The sequence below is a fragment of the Arvicanthis niloticus genome, chromosome 18 (genome assembly GCF_011762505.2).
Source record: "Arvicanthis niloticus isolate mArvNil1 chromosome 18, mArvNil1.pat.X, whole genome shotgun sequence".
NCBI classification, from domain to species: Eukaryota; Metazoa; Chordata; class Mammalia; order Rodentia; family Muridae; genus Arvicanthis; species Arvicanthis niloticus.
Genome location: NC_047675.1, coordinates 53064363 through 53085933, shown reverse-complemented (window position 1 = coordinate 53085933; position 21571 = coordinate 53064363). Strand labels below are relative to the sequence as shown.

Here is a 21571-nt window from a genome sequence, read left to right as displayed (position 1 = left end):
GGTAGCATTCCCTCCACATGCCTTAGCTCTAGTGTACGTGGTCACAGACTCCCTTAAGAGGGGATGGACTAGAGTGCTACTGATATGTGTTCAAGTAACACAGGGAGGAACCACAAGAGTCTCAATGATGTGTACAAATTGACCCTTTCAATGATTAACAGAAATCTTTATTTCTGACTTGTCAGTATTAGCCTTCTGAGATTAAGTGTGTACTAACTCTGCTTCCAGCTGCTTAGGGTATCAGTGGGTATCACAGGCTGAACAGGGATGGTCTAATGAATGGCTTTGGAAGGATGCTGGAAGCAACCTCTTTGTTTCACAGCACAGGTCAGGGGGAGCACAGTGCAAACCCTCCCTGCTCAGAGTTTGAAGGATAACAGCAAAGTCTTTAGGGAGACTGAGGGAGAGACTTTCCCTGCTCGAATTCAACAATAGATCTAATAATTGGAAATTCAAAACTTGGTGAGTCTCTTCCTTAACTAAGTGATCTGCAGCCCCACTCCTAGTCAAAGAAAAAAGAAGAGGAGGAAGAGGAAGAGGAGGAGGAGGAGGAAGAGGAGGAGGAGGAGGAGGAGGAGGAGGAGGAGGAGGAGGAGGAGGAGGAGGAAGAAGAAGAAGAAGAAGAAGAAGAAGAAGAAGAAGAAGAAGAAGAAGAAGAAGAAGAAGAAGAAGCAGCAGCAGCAGCAGCAGCAGCAGCAGCAGGAGGAAAGCGGTTCAGAGAATATCACTTAGCATTTCTCTCATCTGCAACAGTACTCACACTTTAAAGAGAGAACAAGAAATGAAATTCATGGAGAAGGAGACAAAGTAAAAAGACGAAATTATTAATACTCTTGTGGTGGTTTGAATGAAAATGCCCCTACTGGCTCAGGTAGCTGAATGCATGGTCCCCCAGTTGTTGGTGCGTTTGTAGGGTGTTATGGAACCTATAGAAGGTGCAACCTCATTGGAGGAAGAACATTGAGGGGCAGGCTTTAAGGGTTTATAGCTTTGCCCCACTTCCAGTTCATCACTCTGCCTTGTGTTTGCAGCTGAAAATGCAATCTCTCAGCCTCTTGCTCCAGCGGCCTTCAGCCATGCCTCCCACCATGATAGATTCTTAGCCCTGTAATAAACTCTTAAAATAATAAAGTCAAAATAAACTTTTGACCGTGAGTCACTTCTGGTCCTGTTTATCACAGCAAGGGAAAAATAGCTTAAGAGTTGGTACCAAAGAGTGGGCAGCGGCCATGAAGAACCTGATCATGTTGATGTTAGAAGGAATGGGGAAGACTTTGGAGCTTTGTAGTAGAGAAGCAGCTAAATTCTATAAGCAGATCCCAGACCCCATCCAGCTAAGCATCCACCTTGTAAAAGAGGGCTTAACAGCTTTTCTAGACAATCATTCCAAGATAATGATCTGAAAACAAAACTGTGCAGTCACCTGCTTTACTTCTGGTCTTTCTGTGGTAATGTTTTCAATGCTGGGCAAGCATTCTACCACTGGGTTAATCATGAAACGTCACTGAAGATTGTCTTTCTAACTTGTCCTTCTGTGTGGCCAAATGCATTAAATGCTGTGTGGCCAAATGCTGATGTATGAGAAAATATTGCAAATTACTGGGCATGGTGGCATATGCCTCTAATCCCAGCACTTCTACACCAGTTCTACACCAGCCTGATCTATAAAGTGAGTTCTAGGACCTGTTACATAGAGAAACCCTGCTGAAGGTGGTGTTACAAATCCTAAACGAATGACTGGAAGAAGTGAAAAGAGAAACATAGGAAGTATAGCAATGCAAGCATCAGCAGCCTCTCCAGGTAACGATAATGTCAAATGATGGGGCAGGCGGCTACGCCCTGGGCGACACAGTGACATGTGGTGCCAAGGAATCAGGAACTGCCTGGACTAAAATGATGTAATCAGCTTCTCCATAATGCTGGAATCACTATCTCCAGAGAATGAATGGATGAAAAAGATCAAGTGATATAATCTGCAAACCTCTCTTGTTGGCTCCACGGAATGAAAATAAACACAAAAGGAACGTGGTAAAAGATCAAAAAACACCTCCCGAGAAAACACCTACAGTCTCGGGAGAATAGAGAGGCGGTTCTGAACGATCCACAGGAAGCTGAAGGGTCAGGTACTCTCATGACCTGGAAGCAGTTGTGTAACTGACAAGACCCATTTGCATGCTACAGAACCCCAGCTGTCTCAGGGCTACAGTAAGAAAAGAAGCACATCCTAGGTCAGTCAGTCAGTCGGTCTGTCACTCTGTCTCTGTCTGTGTATCTGTTTCCCTCTCCCTCTCTCTCTGTTTTGCTTGTTTGTTTTTGTTTGTTTGTTTGCTTGCTTTTTTGTGAAAGAGTTTTACTGTACCATCTGCTTCTGCCTCTGGAGCACTGTCATTAAAGGTGTGTGTCATCCACTGCCTGGTTAGGTATATATCTCATAAACTAAACTCATCAGCCAGAGTTTATTCTGAAGCAATTTAGAGATAGGTAGGTAGATAGGTAGACAGACAGACAGACAGACAGACAGATAGACAGACATTTGTGTTGCTTTATTGAAACATTATGGGAATGATGAAGGTCTCAGTGCCTATGAGCTGTCAGGGTACAGGGTATGCTTTCCTTCTTGGGAGCAACTCCCAGAGTTCCTAAGGGGCAACAGTGACCTGTCAGGAGCTATGGGAGAAAAGGAGGGCCAGTTCTTGGGAGGTGATCCAAGAATCAGATCCATCCATGCTGGCTGCACTGAGCCACATGATTTGAGAAGAGACCCAGTGTTTTATGACTAAGGCTGTAGAAGTTTGTGAAGAAATGACTTCAGTGCAGTATCATGTGGAAACATGTCTGCTCTATCTAGGATGTGAACCTCAGGCAGACCTTAAATCAGTTGCAGGGTTCCCAAAGAATACAATTTTCTTTTCTTGTTAGACTGAAATATTTCTCAAACCTACTCTTCTTCTACTGTTTAGTATGATGGGTATTTTTTTAATTTCCTTCTTAGGAAAAAAAAGGGAAGAAGAGAAGAAGGAAGAGAAGAGGGAAAGGAAGAAGAAGAAAAGAGAGAAAAGGAGAGGAAAGGAGAGAGGGAAGGAAGGTGAGGAGTAAGAAAATATTATTCCCACTGGGTAGAAATCTCAATTACATATCTATCTTTCTTTAAACCCTTCTCACATAGTTGCTGAACAGTGTCTCTCAGGAACAGGAGGAGGGAGCATCACAGAAAGCAAGCTGCCGGATGCTGCATCTCTCTGTGTGATTTTGGTTGCATAATTAAAAATTTAACTGCTCAGATTATATTAAGGATTCACCACTACATTTTTACAAGGTTCATTAGCCTAATTATACACTTAATTCAAACAAACTCAGTTGCACATGTTAACATTTTAATTCTAAGTATAAATTATAACCAATGATAAAACTGAAAATAAGTAACAAATGTTTTATTGACATTTAAATTGGCTGGGGTAGTTTAAGTTCTGCTTTGATAATCTCCACTCCCAGAACATCCAGCTCAATGGGAATGATCATGGTTTATCTTAATAAATCCTGATGCAATATAAACATGACAATAAGGGCAGGGTATGAACAGGGTCCTGTCAAACAGACCTTGTCAGCTACCCAAGGGTTACACGTGGGAATTAACAGTTATACATAACTCAGAATCACAGCCATGGCCATAGCTACAGAAGGAAAGTTTAAATTCTATGGGCATTTTAGTTAAAATAACAATCCTCGCAGAGAGGAGCTCTTGTTAAATATACAAGTATAAAAAAGTTTTTATGTAATGCAATATCATGTGCGAAGACGTCTCCAAAAAGAAGTTTTAATTAAAAAGGGTTCTTGTAAAAAATCTGACAGAGGGCTTGCCAGCAAGTGTGACGCCCTAGGCAGGATGTCCAGCACAAGCTCCAACAAAATAAATAAGGAGATGCAATGGGTGGGTAAAGTGGCCAAAACGTAAATAGGGATGGGAGTTTCTTCTAATTGAAATGGAAATTAAACATTATTCTGCTGCTTTAAAAAAAATCACAATTTTCCTAAAACTATAAAAAGGATAGAGTCAAATTCAACCCATATATCTGGGCAAGCTCCTAATAAGCCCTCAGGCTAATAGCAGACAGACAAACAGCATGTGGACAAGCCGATCACTAATAGACTGAAAGATTAAATACAAAAACAGGAAACAGATATTGAGGACATAAAACAAATGTTTTGTTTTGGATGCTCTATAGAGAAAAAGGTTATTAACCAGGAAAAGGAAACAGTAAAGGGTAATATAAATATGGCTGAGTAAACCCTAGCAGAAGGAAGAGCCATGCTCAGACTTTGCTGGGTTATTTAAATGGGTTAGTATGTAACTTTCTAAAGTTACATGCCTGTTACTCATTCATATGTATATGATGTATATATGAATATATGTGTATATACATATACATACATATATATATATACACACACATATATTTATACTGCCATATATTCATATAGTCATATGTATAAAGAAAGGTGGGGAGGAGAGTGTACATGGATGTGCACACTTGGGTATACATGTGTGTACATGAGTCCAGGAATAACCTTAAGGGTTGTTCTTCAGGCAGTGTCGATCATTATGAAGCAAGGCCTCTTATTGGCTTGGAACTTGCAAAGTAGGCTCAGCTTGTCAGTGAAATCCTGACATACTGCCCCTGCTTCCACAGCACTGGGATTGCAAATATACCTGGCTTTCCCCCCCCCCCCCCCCATATGGCCTGAAGATCTAACTCAGGCCCTCATGCTTGCCAACTTTCTACTCTCTTATTCAAACGAATAGTTTAGACTTGAGGAAACCATTCAGTCTATGTTTCCAAGAGTCAGTTTTTACAAGACTATATTTGTACACATATATCCATGCATACACATATAAACGTCCCTCCATTTATTTCTATAGGAATAATTTTCTAGCTATCTCTACTAGGTTCATATAGAACACATATTCAAAAGATACACATTCCATATCATAAGAAATACATAAGGACCAATAGGATTATTCTTGTTTTGACACACTGACTGACCATGAACATAAAAATATTCTCTTCAGTGTGCCGTTTTTCTTTGTGAGTTTGGAGGGTGGAATTTGTTGGAATGATGGAGCTAAAGCCAGAAGGTTGAGAGGGGAAATCTCTGAAAAGACACTAGAATAACAACTGAAGAAGGTTTTCTCATCAGGCCTCCCCTGATGGTCTGGATATTTCACTGAATGTTTGAAAATACCAGATAGATTGCAATTGCTGAGAGATATCAAATGATGGAAAATACCTTAGTAACTTTCCTACTGTTCTGATAAGACACCATGTGTCTTAGTTAGGGTTTTACTACTGTGAACAGACACCATGACCATAGTAAGTCTTATAAATGACAACATTTAATTGGGGCTGGCTTACAGGTTCAGAGGCTCAGTCCATTATCATCAAGGTGGGAGTATGGCAGCATCTAGGCAGGCATGGTGTAGGAGGAGCTGAAAGTTCTATATCTTCATCTAAAGGCTTCTAGTAGAAGACTGGCTTCCAGACAGCTAGGGTGAGGGTGTTAAGCCTATACCCATAGTGACACACCTACTCCAACAAGACCACACCTCCTAAAATAATGCCACTCCCTGAGCCAAGTGTATACAAACTATCATACCATGGCCAAGGCAGCTTACAGAAGACAGAGTTTACTTGGGGCTTAGCAGTTTCAGAAGGTGAGTCTGTGACCATAACACGCTAGTAGGCATGCAGGCATGATGCTACACTAGTAACTGAGAGCTTAAACCCTAAGACACAAGCACAAGGCAGAGAGAGAAATAACCGGGAATAGTGCAAGCGTTTTGAAGCAACCTATGTCTTCAATTAAGGTCACACTTCCTAATCCTTACCGAGTAGTTTCTATAGCTGGGGATTAAGTATTCAAACATATGAGCCTCTGGGGTCATTCTCAGTCAAACCACCACTAATGTGTATATAAAAAGCAAGAAGTGATTAATAAGCAGAGTACCTGCTAACAGAAGCCAGCAGCAGGAAGCTAGAACACACCAAGACCCACAGACCTTCCCCTTCATGCTAAAACCCCATCTCACCAGAACCTCAACCACAGTTATATAGATATGGATCATTCCTAAATCTTCTGGTTGAATATCAGACATGCAGAAGAATTTTGGAAGTATATTTTGCCAATCAGAGGATAGTAAATGTATTTGGTTTACTTGTTACCCTCCTTCCCAAGAATTTCTAAGAAGCGAGAGTGTGTATTTGTTAGGAATAATTCATAGTTAGAACAAAAAGAAGCTATCCTAGTACACAGTGAGTAAATAAGAAAACCCGTGTTTGTAAAGAAAACAGGAAGCAGCAACAGAGGCAATTCATGTATAACAAATGGTCAACTGTAGGCCCATGTAGGCCTTGAAACACAGTCTGCCAGCATGAGGATGTTGGATTCCCCAGAGCTGGAGTTATGGGCCAGCTGTCATGGGTGCTGAGAACAAAATGCCAGTCTCTGCAAGAGCAGCAAGTACCCTTAAGCACTGAGCCATCTCTCCAGGAAATTATCCCAAAAAGGAAATTGCCATGACCTTTTATTTCTATGTGGGTTTACATAGGTGTACATGCTACAGTGCAGTTGTGGAGGTCAGCAGGCAACCCTGTGGAGTCAGGTTTCTCTTTCCAACATGTGGACCCCAGAAATAGAACTCAGGTTTCAGGCAGTAGGCAACTTTTCTTGCTGAGCCATTTTTTTGTATCCTAATTATATTTTATTAACAAATGCTTTCACACCACAGTGTAAACAGCTAATTTTATGGTGTATAGTTGATCTGTGATGTCTCTAACTCTAGGGGTGGAATTAGAAACCACTTCAAGGCCTTACATCTCAAAATAAAATAGTTATAATAAACAAAACCAAAGACCCTTCTGAAATAAAGTTATCAGCACCTGATTATAAGTTTCATGAGAAAATTTAGTCTGTGGTGGCACACACCTTTAATCTCAGCACTCAGGAGGCAGACACGGGTAGATATCTGTGAGTTTGAGGCCAGCTTGGTCTACAGAGTGAGCTCCAGGACAGCCAAGGCTATACAGAGAAACCCTGTCTCAAACCCCTCACCCTTCAAATAAAAAGGTAGTATGAAAAAATATTTAGTAATAAATGAAGACAGACCCCTGGGAACAGGCTGTGCTGTGCTCTGGATGCTATGTGAGTGTATTGGACACACTTGTGCTCACCAGGAAACATTCAGCACATGTACTACAAAAATAAACTGTGGAACCCATGTAAGGCTTTGCAGTAGCATCTTCAAGACATTCATCTCTCAACCAGTTATTCACTCTTGTGTGAGTATACCCTCCAGGAATTATCATCTTTCCAGAATAACATCTCTAGGATAGAGTCCTTGTTTCCTTCAAGGAATGAGTCAAGCATACAATGCTTTCAGGGGCCTTTCATGGCAGTCAACATTCAGTAATCTCACTTCCTTTCAATCCCTATAGCATGTGTATGATACCTTTTAATATATCTGTTTCTCAAGTCCATCAAAGGACACACAAAATATGACAATTTCATAGGTCTGGCCCCTGGTTTGGTAAATGATTTTGTATCTTGTTTTGTAATGACCTAAGGTTATACTATAATCATATTTCCATATCATTGGAAAGTCTCAGAAAATCTGTCAAATAATGTCATGGTTGGGGTTTGTCACTACTATTTTATTTTTAATTTTGTGTGACAGGTTCTTATCACAAAGTCCAGGTTGGCCTTGAGCTTAAGATTTTCTCTAATTCTGCCATGACTGTTGGCCTGCAATTTTATTTTACCAAGGACTTTGAACTAATAGCCCTGAATAGTTCTTAGAACTTAAAAGAACCTATAAAATAGAGAAATTCCATCAAACAATGTCATAGTTCTTTGTTATGAGCATCTCAAGAGTATTTGCATTTATGACTTAAATAAAATTGTTTGGCCTGTGAAAGGGAAAGGAGAGAATGAATGGAGATAACAGATGTAAAGAGAAAGTGTTTCAAAATAACGGAACCCGGTATGGAGTGGCACCAGCTTACCACTTTTGTGAAATTTCCACAAAGACACTTAAGAGACACAGCATCGTGGAGAAGATGACCCTGTGGACTTTCCTACCATATCTGTGACTAGTCTAGAGTCAGTCATCCAAGGAAGAGTTGAGAGATGAGCCATCCTTAATACTGCTGGTAAAGGCACACATTCAACTTATTACAGAAAACGGCCTTTTAAAAAGAAGGTCTGGCAAGGTCAGAAATGAAGCTGTCACTGCTAAGCAGCTGTAAAGGTCTCTCCAACCCAACTTCACAAGTTTAAATTACTGTCTCCCTTCACTACATGCGATATCTGAAGCAGTCTAGGAACGCCCCTTCTCTATGCATAATTCTCATCTTGAATTAGACTGAAATTCTAAACAGGAAAGCAAAGATTACATGTATTTGTCATTTCTATAAAAATAAACATTCTGGAACAACAGTTAATTAGTCAATTAGTTAAGTCCCTAAATTTGAGAGACCACCAGGCTGAGTGAAATTTTCATGCTAACTATTCTCAGAGATGCCAATGCACATGCATGTACTGCTTGCTGTGTTCCCACTGAAGAACACATGATTTCCTCTTGCCTGCGACATCACGTATCCCTTTCTGCTTGATTATTCAATCTGCCTGAGGATCCCAGAGCTGCCATCCCATTTAAAATCATCCTCCACCACCAGTCAGACTCAGTTTCCAAATTTAGACATTTCTTCTCTACCAGCTCCCAGATCACCCACCTTCTGACTATAACAAATCTCTGGAGAAAAATGGCATCCGACCGTCTAGGTTTTAGATGCTGGCTATCCTCATTATAGGGTGATAAATGTCTCACAGGGTTTCTGATAGAGAAATGTGGGGTTCTACTGATCTTTGTTTCCTGGCCCTCACCATCTTCATCTCAAGATGAGGGCCTCTCAGGATTTCTGACAGAACATAAAGGATCAGTTTCCAGCATTTCTGGAATCTTTATATTCCTGGAAATGGGACCCTTGAGTCTGAGCTACCTCATCCATCCCTCCCAATCAACATCCCCAACCCCAAAGAGCTAGAAGCTTCAAGTTCACATAGTGCTTGCACACAAGTAGAACAAAAACCAAGCACTTCTATCCAGTTGTCATGGGGAAAACTGGTGATAACCAGCAGGGATTTATGAAGTGTCTGCTTTTCCTAGACCCAAGTCTTTTGTTCTTTATGTAGGGAAGCTGCACACAATTTTCCTCATTAAGAGTCAAACTGGAAGGAATTAAGAATGACTCAGCTCTAGAGTGGCTAGTTCTGCAGAAGAATTTGTTTGTTTACTTGATTGGGTTCTGTGCATCCAAACTCAACACCACAGCAACCACCAACTGTGGTGGGCTTTGCAATATTTTTGAATTCATCCTGCTGGCAGGTTTATTTCTGTTTTCTCCTTTTGCTTTAGGCTTGTCATCTGTTTATTTTATCCTAATGTCTTTTCACAGTAAGGTAGGAAACGTGTAATGCAAGACAGAAAGTAACACGTTTGCAATACAAATACTGGTTCAATATTGGCACATACACAATAATCTTATTTGTGATGAATTATAGCTCACAAGTAGTTTCAGACACATCGGTCCTGGGAAGCTGTGATCCAATGGTTTTTTTTGAACTTTCTCAAGTTTCTTCTAAGATAATTCTAAATAATATCTTTAAAAGAAAATAAAGCTAAGGTACCTTTGAAAAAAATTATTTAACTGAAAGTTCATTGAAGATATTATAATGTTTTTCCAGAGTTTAAGGTGAAAATAAAAGAGGAAAAAGGGAATAAATAAAAATCCCACTCCAAAACTCAAGATGAATTTTACACTGAGCTACAAGATACTGCATTCAGGGTACTTCAAAAGAATGTTAATAGATTCGACTTTCACTTTCAAGTCAATCCACAATCTATATTTTTTACCAAAAAACCCCATAAATCTGGACTTGTAGTCATCGTGATTAATAGGGAAGCACTGTAATTGGTCAAAGACTTAGAAATACAACATTTGTCTGGCTGTGTGCTAATTCATGCTCTGCCTTCTAGGACACACAGACAACGTGTTAGCACATGTGGCTGGTTCTGTCACTTGTCTGGGAGCTCACTGGTCTGAATTTCAGATCCTCACACTCTAGCCTCAATTAAAAAATGACTGTCCTGGGCTTTCATAACTAATGTATGCTCTCAACTGTGGCTCTTGAGTTCTTAAGTCACACGTCTCCCCTGCCAAGGGTGGTTTCCTAGTGTGTGCTCCAGGATTTCAGCCACTGGTGGTCTGTGTTTTGATCACCAGTTATGGTTCTTCTCTTGCCTGTTCTTATTTCTTGTTGCCCTAGGTTCCTAGTCACTGGGTCGGCTCCTAGTTTAGTCCTTAGTTCTCAGATACAGGTATAAGGGTACTTGACAATTTTTTCCTACCAAAGAGGAAAGAAAAAGCTGAAATACTTTTAAAAGAATGGAGCGGAAAAACAATAGGAGTTGATTAAGGGGTTCAAAAACAAGGCATAAACATGCTTCACCGGGTCATCACAAACTGAACAAAAGGAGGGGAGGTCACAGGTGAATAAGAAGCACCCCACCTGGACAAGGCACCTGCCCATCAAGCGTTAATACAAAAAAACTAACCATAATAATTATATACTTTTATGTATAATAATTTATATATAAATCTATAATATCTATAATATATAACATGTAAGTATCATTTATAATAATTAAACAATAAATTATTCATAATAATCATTATATATAAAATCAGTTATATATAAGAAAAAATAAAACACTATTTGAACATATTAAAGCCCCAAAATAATGTTTACTTCACTGTGGGGGCAGCGGGGAGAATCAAAACAACTTGTGTAACATTTGTAGACTTTACAGAATCATATTCTTTGTAGCGCTGAGGTTGAAAATAGCAGCACCACATTTGGTATAGTAAGCATTTGGAGAGTAAAATCAGCTTGCCCAGCTTTCTAAGGAATTTAAAAAAAACAACAAAACTCATGAGTGTCTTACATAATTGCAGAAATGAGCTAACAAATGCAAATTTCAAACAAATTCCCACCTAAGATATCCAGGTAAATGTTATCGTATGATTTTTTTTTCCCAGATAATTACTGTAGCTCTTCGGGGGTTTGGAAAATGAAGCCTGGTGGTCAGCTTGCAACAGAGTCCATAAATACCAGGATATGCTAAATGGTGAGTTAGTTAATATAATCTGAACCTACGGGTCTTCCCTGTGCATAGAAACTTCCTTGATTGGGCTGGGTGTGTTCTGTAGACATATTAATAACAAAAGCAAGCAGCTGACCCCGGTGAAAACCCTTCCCTTATGCATGTGCGAAGTCAACACAGAGAACAGTGGACATTACGATCAATAAAAAACCTGCAAGATACGTTACCTGCCGCCTCGAGCACTGAAAGGCACTACATGGATTCCCAGGGGCCCTCCATCGTTGGGGACTTGTACGAGCTTTACCATATCACTGTGAGACAATGATGAATGAGGAAGCATGAACATGGACTGTCCAACAAACCCAAACAGAAACACAACAAAACAGAAACAGACACGCAACAAAAAAAACAAAACAAAACAAAATCCCAGACGGACAGGCGACAGGCGACGGGCGCGCGCACGTACACACTGGAGAACGCAAGCGTGGTGATGGAAGCAGCGCCAAAGTCCACCTACCTGAATGCTAGTCTGATGGCATGGAGGGCTGACTGCTAGCCTGATGGCATGGAGGGAGCAATCGTCAGAGATAGCTACGTTAAAAGGAGCACAGAAGGTCCTATTGGACCATTCCGTTCTGAGCAATATGACTTCATGCTTTGGAGAGCAAGCATCTTGACATCACTGAACACTCTCCACCCCCAACCGCTAACTTGAGAACTCTAAGCTTAGCTAAACGCAGGCACTGTGCACACAGGGCACATGGCAATTTACAACGTGCTCCAATGCATGTCACTTCATCCTTCCAAGAACCCAGTAAGGTTATTGCTCCTGCTCCTGCCAGTCGACTGTCCAGAGGAGACAGCTAATGATCTCACTGTTAACTATGACGCTCTAGTCTCCATTTCCTCAGTTGCAGAGTACTGTGAGGGTGGTTTATGAAGCTTATTCTCTCTGTCCAATGGACCCACTGAAAACCAAATGCTTCTCCCGTTTGTAGCTATGAAACACACTCCACGAACCAAGCACGGAGTTGCTTTGAACTTAGTGTGGTGGCCAGGAACTGACATTATTACATTATTAAAGTGGGTTTTACTGTTAGCATTGCCTTGAGATTAATGAAAACGATAATATAGAGAAGGCATATCTAAACTATGTGAGAGGTTTTGCTTCCTTTGAAGATTTTTTTAAACACATGCACACATTTTCAGAGAGCTCCGTGTATATTAATCCATATTTGGAAATAGAATGTCCACTAAATGTCTGTCATAAGCAATGTGGAAAACCGTTACTCCCATTGGATTTGACAGGGACCACAATGTAGTTTTTAAATAAAACAAAACGCTAAATTTTGAAATATATTTCTTATATAAGCATATATATATGTTATATATATATATATATATATATATATATATATATAACATATATACTATGAATGTCTCACTTATGTAGAGAGTAAATCCACCTACTAATGGAGATACCCAACAAAGCAGAAACATGTATATAGATTCAATTACATATACTAATTAAAAGTCTGGTGTGGTCTGTTTATGCCTATAATCTCAGAATCCAGGAAGCTGAGGCAGGAGGATTGCTGTATGTTTGAGACCAGCCTAGGCTATAAAGGGAGGCCTTTCTCTAAACAAATGAACATATTTGTCCACACAGCTAAAATATTTACTAAAGTAACACTATGCTCAAGTCATTTTCATACAACTATATAAAAATCATGTTTTTAAACTGCTAGTACTATTTGAACATTTGCGTCTCAATGAGGAAAAGCATAGTTTTAATGGCTTTTAGTCTACATTCCCTCTTTTAAAAAATGTGGTACCCCAAACACCTCTTAAATAGAAATATCTGAAATGCTGGTGATTGTATCTATAAATCCATGGTGTCTAAGCCTGCTCAATCCCACTGTGAATGTTCCCAGCATCCTCCTAACCCCAGAAGAACAAGAAAACACTGAACTAAGTGTATTAATTACTGAGGGCATTCTCCACTGTAAACATGCTAATATCCAAGCCCTAAAGCTGTGAACTAGCAAAAGGCTAGAATCATGTTCTCCACTCCCACACTATAGGATCCATCCTAACAAGTATCTTCACGGACCCTGTTTCTTCAGCTAAATTGTGTGCACGTATGTGCTTGTGTGTGTATGTGACCAATGCATACTTTACCCAACTAATTTTTAGTATTAACATATTTCATTATTAATTTTAATTATCGATATTAATAAGATGAATATTTTTCTCACTTCGCAAACTTGAACAAATGATCCACATACAGACAGGTAAAGCAATTCGAAAACAGTTGCAGTGTTTACAGAGCTGTTAACGGGACAGACATCTTCAATCAAATACTATGTTATTCTAATTTAGCAGTTTTTGCCAAGGCGTGAAACCCTGGGCGGGCACATATGAACTTCCACGCCTTGCTGCTTACAGGACATCACACGTGAAGGATGTTCTTGGTGAACATGAAGCAGTGCAGGCATAGCTTTTACCTAAGCACAAACATTCTACACGCCATATGCTTTAGAACACCTGCGGCACATACACAGTAAGACATGAGGCAAAGCCACAGGGACTTACTCGAGGGAAAAGTTGGGCATGTTCTCCAGTCCAGTATCAGCATGTCCAACAGGCTCCACTCGGCTACTGTCTTCTTCCGTGCCTTCCTCATCCTAGAGGCAGAGTGACAAAGAAAAGCATGCTGGGTTATGAAGGAAGCTGAGAAGCACTAGGATCCTGTTAAGAGGTCTTTTGTCCAGGAAGGGGACCCTTAGATGGTAAGATAGAAATGCTTTCCTGAACAAGCAAGGAAGAGTCTCAAGAGTCAATGTGTCCCAGAAGGTCAACAGAGGCTCCCGGGATACAAAAAGAAAACTGAACTGCAATTAACGTAAATTTCTTTATCTTGTTATTTATATGTTACTTTTTTGAATGTATGTTTTAGGCAGTAATTATATTGCTGCAAAGTTGTGACATATTTCTAAGTGCACACATTTACATTGACAGCCTAAAACACTTCAAAGACCAAAACAGATGGGGTGCTAACAGACCATGACCACTACTACCAAAGATCTTGATAGCAAAGTCTCCTCCCCAACCCCCTCCCCCCACCATCACCTACTAACTCAGCTAGTCACAATGAAAATTTAGTAGGAAAAATTCCAAGTCTAAGATCTTTGTTCCAGTGAGGCTTCTCAAAAAGCATTCCTAAACAGCTGACTGAGTACCTTGTGCCTCTAACAGGACAGAAGCCTTGGTTACAGACTCTTACCTGTATAGGGGCACACAGCAAGACCTAAGGTGAGGGGAACACAAACACATCTGTGGGTACAGTCTCTGTACTTGCACACCGCCTTTGAAAAGGCACAGTTGTGTTACAGGTATTGTTGAGTTTGTATCCCAAAAGTCAGAAGTGGGATAAACCCTGTTGCTTGCATAAATAAGTGAAATACAACGTACTCAAGAACCCTCCTTTCCTGATCATCTTGCCTGATGTTCTTCCACTAAGGAGTTCACTATTCAATCCTTCCTTGACTCTGTGAGGCTGTTTGAAAAGTGATGGACATGCCTGATTGTTATCAATGTTCTAGATTAACAAATTTTTAAAAAGACTCATTTTCCAAATACAACGGTTCGGGGGGGGCCACGTATATTCAACTAGAATGAACTGTCTGGCAACAACGGCAGACTCTGTAAAATCTTGTTAGTCAAAGCAAAACTAGCCCTAGCAATCTCTGGGATTGCCTAAAGGGAGCTATTAAATATAGCTTAATTGATCTACTCATATGCTTATAGAAATAATAGGTACACATAGAATTTTTATTATTTTTGCTTGTTTGCATGTTATACTATGAATACAGTAAACCAGCTGCACTAGGAAAGGGGTTAATGAAGACAAAGAAGATTTTGTTTTATTTGTGATAGGGTCTCATACCCCAGGCTGGCCTCAAACTTGCTTCACAGCTAAATTCTTGATCACTTTGCCTGTGGTGGAATCACAGGACATGTGACCATGCCTGACAAATTTCCTCTTTTTCTCACATACTTAACTTACAAGATATATATCATATACATATATAATATATATACACATATATTATATATTACATATATTATATATAATTACATATGCATGCCATCAATAGACACACCAGCCAACAAAATGATAAACAGTACAAACAGCACAGAGCATTCCTAAAGGGAGCTTAGAGAAAATCAGACCACTCCTCACACCTTCCTGTCTTCTCCTGCTCTGCTGTGGCATGTATCCTGGGAGTGGCAGACATATCCATGCATCCTGCACACCCTGCACGGAGGAGCTGGGTGCTTGAAGATTGATGCTCCTGTGCTTTGAGAGGCTCTAATATGTACTTCTTAACCATCTATCTCTCTTAAGCACCAGCACATAATACATCTCAAAGGTTAACAGCATCTTGAACCTGCCTAAGAACAGCACTTTGAATGTAAACACGAACTCCCTAAATGATGCTTCTCTGTTGGGAGTTGGAAGGTGGAGAGATGGCAGGATTGTTTATAAGCAAGATGTAAGGGGAGAAAAATGATCTTACAGGTTAAAGACATTTTGTTCTAAGATCTATTAATAGTTTAAGCCCCACTGAAATGTCACTAAGATGTATCTCCCATAGAAACACCTATGTGGCACCAGGAAAACAACCACATAAAGAATACGCACCTATAGAGACACACCAGGAAGAGGCAATTTACAGAGTATTTTCCTAAAGTACATACCCCAGGCCCCCAAGCCTGGAAGACATGCTAGCGATCTGTGTACAGAATTTAGCTTGGGTCACAATACTTCCTTGCATAAGACTGTGCTCTCAGTAGTTGAGGCAACTATAACTTAGCATCTTTTACATGGGTCAGCATCAGCTACTACATCATTTATTTTGTCTTGTGTGTTTTAAAAGCCATGTACAGGCAAGTACTGTCAGCAAAACTAAATACCGTGTCCCACTGTAACCATAAAAAATGAAGTCCAACTATTATATAATCAATATTTAATATTAATTTAATTAATTATTTTAATTTAAAAATTTAAATAAAGCTAGATACTAGTAATGAACTTCCAGATGTAGTTTCTCACCCCTCTATTTTAGCTAGGAATGCAAAGGTTGAAATCTCAGGTTGAGGTGTTAAAGCACCAGAGGTTTGATGCTGAGGGAGGGAAGGTGACTACCGTCTCTGTCTCTGTGTCTCCTGAAGAATGGTAACAGAAGAGATGTGCCTCTCTGGAATAGATGACCCATAACTGTGGAGACCTGTGCCCCAGTTTAGCATGGTGTTTGAACACTCTGCCTGCCAAACATGGCAATTTACATATGTTGTTAAACCCATGCACCATGGGCTTTAGAGATGGTAAAGCACATTTCTTGCTTGTTCAGGGGACCCATGTTTGGCTCCCAGCATGCACATCTAATGGCCAGATAACCATCTGTAATTCCAGCAACAGGAGAGATGAAGCCTCTGGCTATTTTGGGTACCTGCACTAATGCACATTCCCACACAGAAATAGTTACAGAGGCAATTAAAATAATAAAAAATAAATCTTAAGGAAAAACAAGAAGTTGATGCAAGAAATACACCTTGACAGATATTTTAGGGTGGTTAGATATCTATGTGACATATGTAAACTTTTAATGTATTTACTTTATGTGTATGGGTGTGTGCTTGTATAAGTTTATGTGTTACCATGTGTGTAGGAGTCCATGGAGGCCAGAAGAAAGCATACCTTGGAATTAAAGTTACAGGTGGTTGTGAGCATCTGTATAAATGCCAGGTAAGGAACCCTGGTCCCCTGCATGAACAGCTAGTGCTCTTAACCACTGAGCCATCTCTCTAGTCCCTAATACATCTTATAAAATAATGGTGAGCTTCCCTGCTGTTCTCCATTCTTCTTCTCATATTCTGCATGCCTTGCAAAATAATTTAATATAAACAAACTGCCCATTCAATCACACAAAAATCCACAATGGGGAAACTTGCATAACACCTGATGTTTATCGTACTTTGCTGAAAACACAGATTTTCATTGTGAATTGCCTCTGGGGATGAGAAAAAGCCAACACACATACACACACGCTTGCACTCCTCCATCAGGTGGAAGAAGAAGAAAACACTGTGAATTACTAGTAAGGGAAATATTCAAAGAGAGAGTAAATGCCAACAACTGTGGTTACATCACGAATATAGACAGTTATGACATGCTATGCATTAGTAGTCAAAGGAACTGGCAGCTGTGACCCGGGCTCCTCCCAAGCTTGCCTATGTGCCTATGGTACTAGGATGGGCCCTGCTGGAAGATGCAGGGCTAGTGGAAGACAGAAAATAAAAGGATCACAATGTCAAAGCCAGTCCATTCCTTACACATAGCAGCTCATAAGCCAGAACTTCTGCAAGGTAGCAAGAAGCGGGGGAGGCTGGAAAGCAGAAAACTGAAAAACTATTGGCCAAGTTTACTGTGGCTACAGAGGGAGACACTCTGCCTATGTTCAAAGCTGTATACTATGCGAACACCCTCCAAACAAGGCTTTTCTGAAATGAAGGGATGACCACAGGGACCCATCAGATCCAGTGTCCTCATGTCATGTGCTACCATTATAGCTAATGTATGAACGAAAGCCTGAAACTCAAGTGTGCATTTCAGACATGTAAGGTCTTCACCCTCCATGCACCTTTCTTTACATGCTTGTTTATCACTGCACTGCAGCAAAACCCTGGAAACTCAAATATCACATCGTCTCAGATGGAGGTGAGGGAACAGCCCAAGGAAGAAGAAACCAGTTCACACTGGAGACAATATCTGGAAGACAATTTCCCCCCAAGGAAAGAAAATAGTACTCGTTCCAATTTTTAAAAACAACTTAGATAAAACCAGACATTTCAACAATTTCAATGGGGGTAGTAGTCTCAACCCAGGGCCTCAACCACTTTGGGGTCAACCAAGCCTTTCACGGGGTCACTTAAGGCCATCTGCATAATTTATAACAGTAGCAAAGCTATGGTCAGGAAGTAGCAACAGAAAACGATTTTATGGTTGGGGTCACCACAACATAAGGAACCGTTAAAGGGTTGCAGCATCAGGAAGACTGAGACCACTGCAAGGGAGAAGGGGAGTTAAAAGAAAGATTCAGACTGACAAAATTCACATTTTTTAAGTAAAAGAAATTAGCTTCTAGAAAGCACGAAAGAGAATAAATTTATCAAGGCACCAGTCACTAAAACCATGCAGTCCTTACACTGCTGGTAATGCATAGTGCTTACTGAACCTGTGGGTGGGAGAGGGGACTTAGGGGCACCAGGGACAGGGCTAAGCATGCATTCTGGTACTGAGTCCACCACAGCTCTGAACTGGAGTCCTGAGGTGATGGAGGCAGGAAAGAAAAGCAGCCCAAGAGTAGTTTCCAATTTTCCATTCCAGGGAATCCACAGATTCCGGGGAAAGGACATTAAGACACGTGAGACAGGGGGGAAGGCATCTGGGAAGAGATTCTGCTGTGCTGAGAGGCTTGGCAGAGAAAGCTTCTCATCCTGAGCATGTCACATGATTTCCTTCAATTCTGAGTGCAACCTGTGAAATGCTTGCCCGGGATGACAGCATAGAATCAGCTACATACCTAGTCTTTCCAGGCTCCAAGAGGGACCTGACATATGACTTATACAGTTTGCAGAGCTTCAGAAAAATTCGGTATCTTAGTGACTACAGCGTAGACACACCTGCTCAGATTCTGTACGTAAGTTCAGATGTGATTTGCTCATCAGAGGTAACACATAAGACAAAAACCCTACTGTATTAGTACTTTTTCCAAGTTTACAGAACAAAGGGAGCCCCAGAATCCAGTTTAAACTCTCACACAGAAAGGGGATGGGTTTTATTAACTCTTTGCTCACGCTATTAAAAAAATAAGTAACAGAAAGGAGAAAATAAGAAAAAGAAAGCATGAAAATATCAGAGCAGTCAAAGGAGGGACAAGAATGAGATGCTCAATTAATTTGGCTGAGGACAGAAAATAAAATTTTGCTCAAAGCGGCCGCCAGGTAAAGTGAACTTCAACCCGGCTTAATATATGTTACAACCCAACTCTACAACGCAATGATGTAACTAACCGACTGAGCCTCCTCCAGTCCCAAGTGGAAGGCTGCCAGGTTCTGCCCATGTAAACAAAAGCACATTTGAATCATCAAGGCAAAAATCTGAACTATATTTCTTTTCTTCCTGATGAAAGGAAAACTATATTTCTTTTCCTGCTGATGAAAAATAACTCATACAGCATTCCAAATACTTCCTCTGGAATTCTGCCAGGGTCTACAGCCTGTGTTCGCTTCTTTGTTGTCTGTATGTATTTAGTCAGTCTTAGTCTTTCAACAGAGAAAATAATGAACTTTCCACTCGGAGAACAGAAGGAGGTGAGAGGACTATGTGAGCTACCTGTGCCCAGCTGCTTGCGAAGCATGAATGCCCAGAATCTTCTCTATTACGGTAATAACCCAAAGGCTGATAAACTTGGGGTTAAAAACCTCAAAGCACCACTAGACAATTTGTCTTTGAGTGATAAGTACTTGTACAAGCCATTCAATATGGAAAACTACACTTGTCTAAACTAAATATCATCTAAATTTGGAAATTTTTTAAAAATGGTTTTAGCTACCCTCTATTTGAGTGCTAATTATTTCCTGGTCTTCATAGAATAAAATGTCTAAAGTTTAGAAAGTTAGGTGGATGCTGCAGTAAGATAAATGACAGTAATTAGAAAAGTTAAAGGCTTGAATCCTCCCTTCATCTGCTCCTGTGTTTAGAAAAAGTAGAAATTGCTATAAGATAGCAAACAACACCACACCACCTATTACACAGAGCTCTGCAAACCCAAGCAGAAGCCATCGTCCACCTGTCTTGCTACATATGGTATTCCAAGGAACTAGAGATTTTGAAAATAAAAGATCACAGTTGTAGAAAGTAATTTATCAATTAAAAAATCACGTTATTAAACACTAAAATTCTATTTCTCCCCGTACATTTCCTACCTGCTTATCCTTGATTTTACACTTAAAATGTAAAAAGGAAATGAATGACCCTGTAGTAACCTCTCAAGTTTATAATATACTCTCCCGAAATCTCTTCTTATCCTTAACAGAATTCTAAATAATTCTACACCACTAATCATCTATTAAATGTTCTCTCTCACACTTTTGACAGTCATTGCAGAACCTGCCTGACTCAGTGAAAGACTTAATAAACTACAGTATCTTAGGGGAAAATGCATAGTTAGAAGTAGACAGAATGAATGATGCTACTTTTAAAATTACAGTTGATAGAAAATTCTAGAGGGACGTGGCTTCCAAGTCCTTTTGAGAATTGTGAAGAGGACTCCAGAAGGGATTTGTGTTGGTGGTGCAGCTACTTGATTAATTTGCCAGCTCCCCAGGGGAAAGTAGTTCCTTCCCACCATACTTGAGAAAACATCTGTGGACAGTGGAACCTCATAACTGAATGATAAGATTGTATTAGCCTTCCAAAGAGATAAAACAAGACAGTGGACAACACAAATGAACCCCACAGCCATTGCATTCTATGAGAGTGAGAGGATGAGGGGAAAAACCATACAACAACAACAACAAACTAGCCAGGTCCTGGAGGTAATACACACCAACATTCAGATGGAGAGGGAGGAAGATTGCAAGTTTAAGGCTAGCCTGAGCTACAGGGGAAAAAAAAAAGAGCAGCAGTAGAAGAAATTATTTAATTTTCATTTAATCTTGGTAGTCCATATGCACCTAAAAATCTATTCACCTCTCTTAGGTTTTCCAATTTAGTGAAATACAGTTTAAAGGTCTATCACCATAAGCTTCTAAAGTTCATCCTTATCTACCATAGTGGCTTCCTTTTTCATTTCTAATTTTATTATCTGGCACCTCTCCCCAACCCCATTATTTTTGCTAAAGATTTTTTGAACTATGAAACAATATATCTAGCAACAACAATAACAACAACAACAACAAAAACCTAATTCAAACACTCTCCACAGACAGGACTAAGTCATAGGAGCCTGTAGAACAAAAACTTCTACAGGAACTGAGGTAACAGCAGCCAAGGGTTACCTTTCCATAGCTGACCAGAATAACACCCCCTGGCTTTGTAATGAGCACCAATGGTAAGTACTATGAGTCAGGGATAGTTAACACTATGCATTTTGTAACATGAATAAATCTGTCTTCTATCAGTATCATCCAATTTACTCAAAATCATTGGGGTAATGCTTTAAAATGTTTGACCGCTAGGCATTGGGGACATACACCTGTATCCCAGCATTCCAAATTCCAGGG

At 40.1% G+C, this 21571-nt stretch overlaps 1 protein-coding gene across 13 annotated transcripts in view; it reads right to left on the bottom strand.

Annotated features, from left to right (window-relative positions):
- Pard3 (par-3 family cell polarity regulator) overlaps positions 1 to 21571 on the bottom strand; it is a 551101-nt gene that overhangs the window by 247486 nt on the left and 282044 nt on the right. For all 13 annotated transcript variants that reach the window (XM_034522100.2, XM_076916063.1, XM_076916061.1 and 10 more), the window contains 2 exons: positions 13814 to 13905; positions 11446 to 11529 (listed from right to left, as the gene is read on the bottom strand). In XM_034522100.2, the coding sequence (XP_034377991.1) occupies positions 11446 to 11529; positions 13814 to 13905 (176 nt within the window). The remainder of the gene's footprint in view (positions 1 to 11445; positions 11530 to 13813; positions 13906 to 21571) is intronic.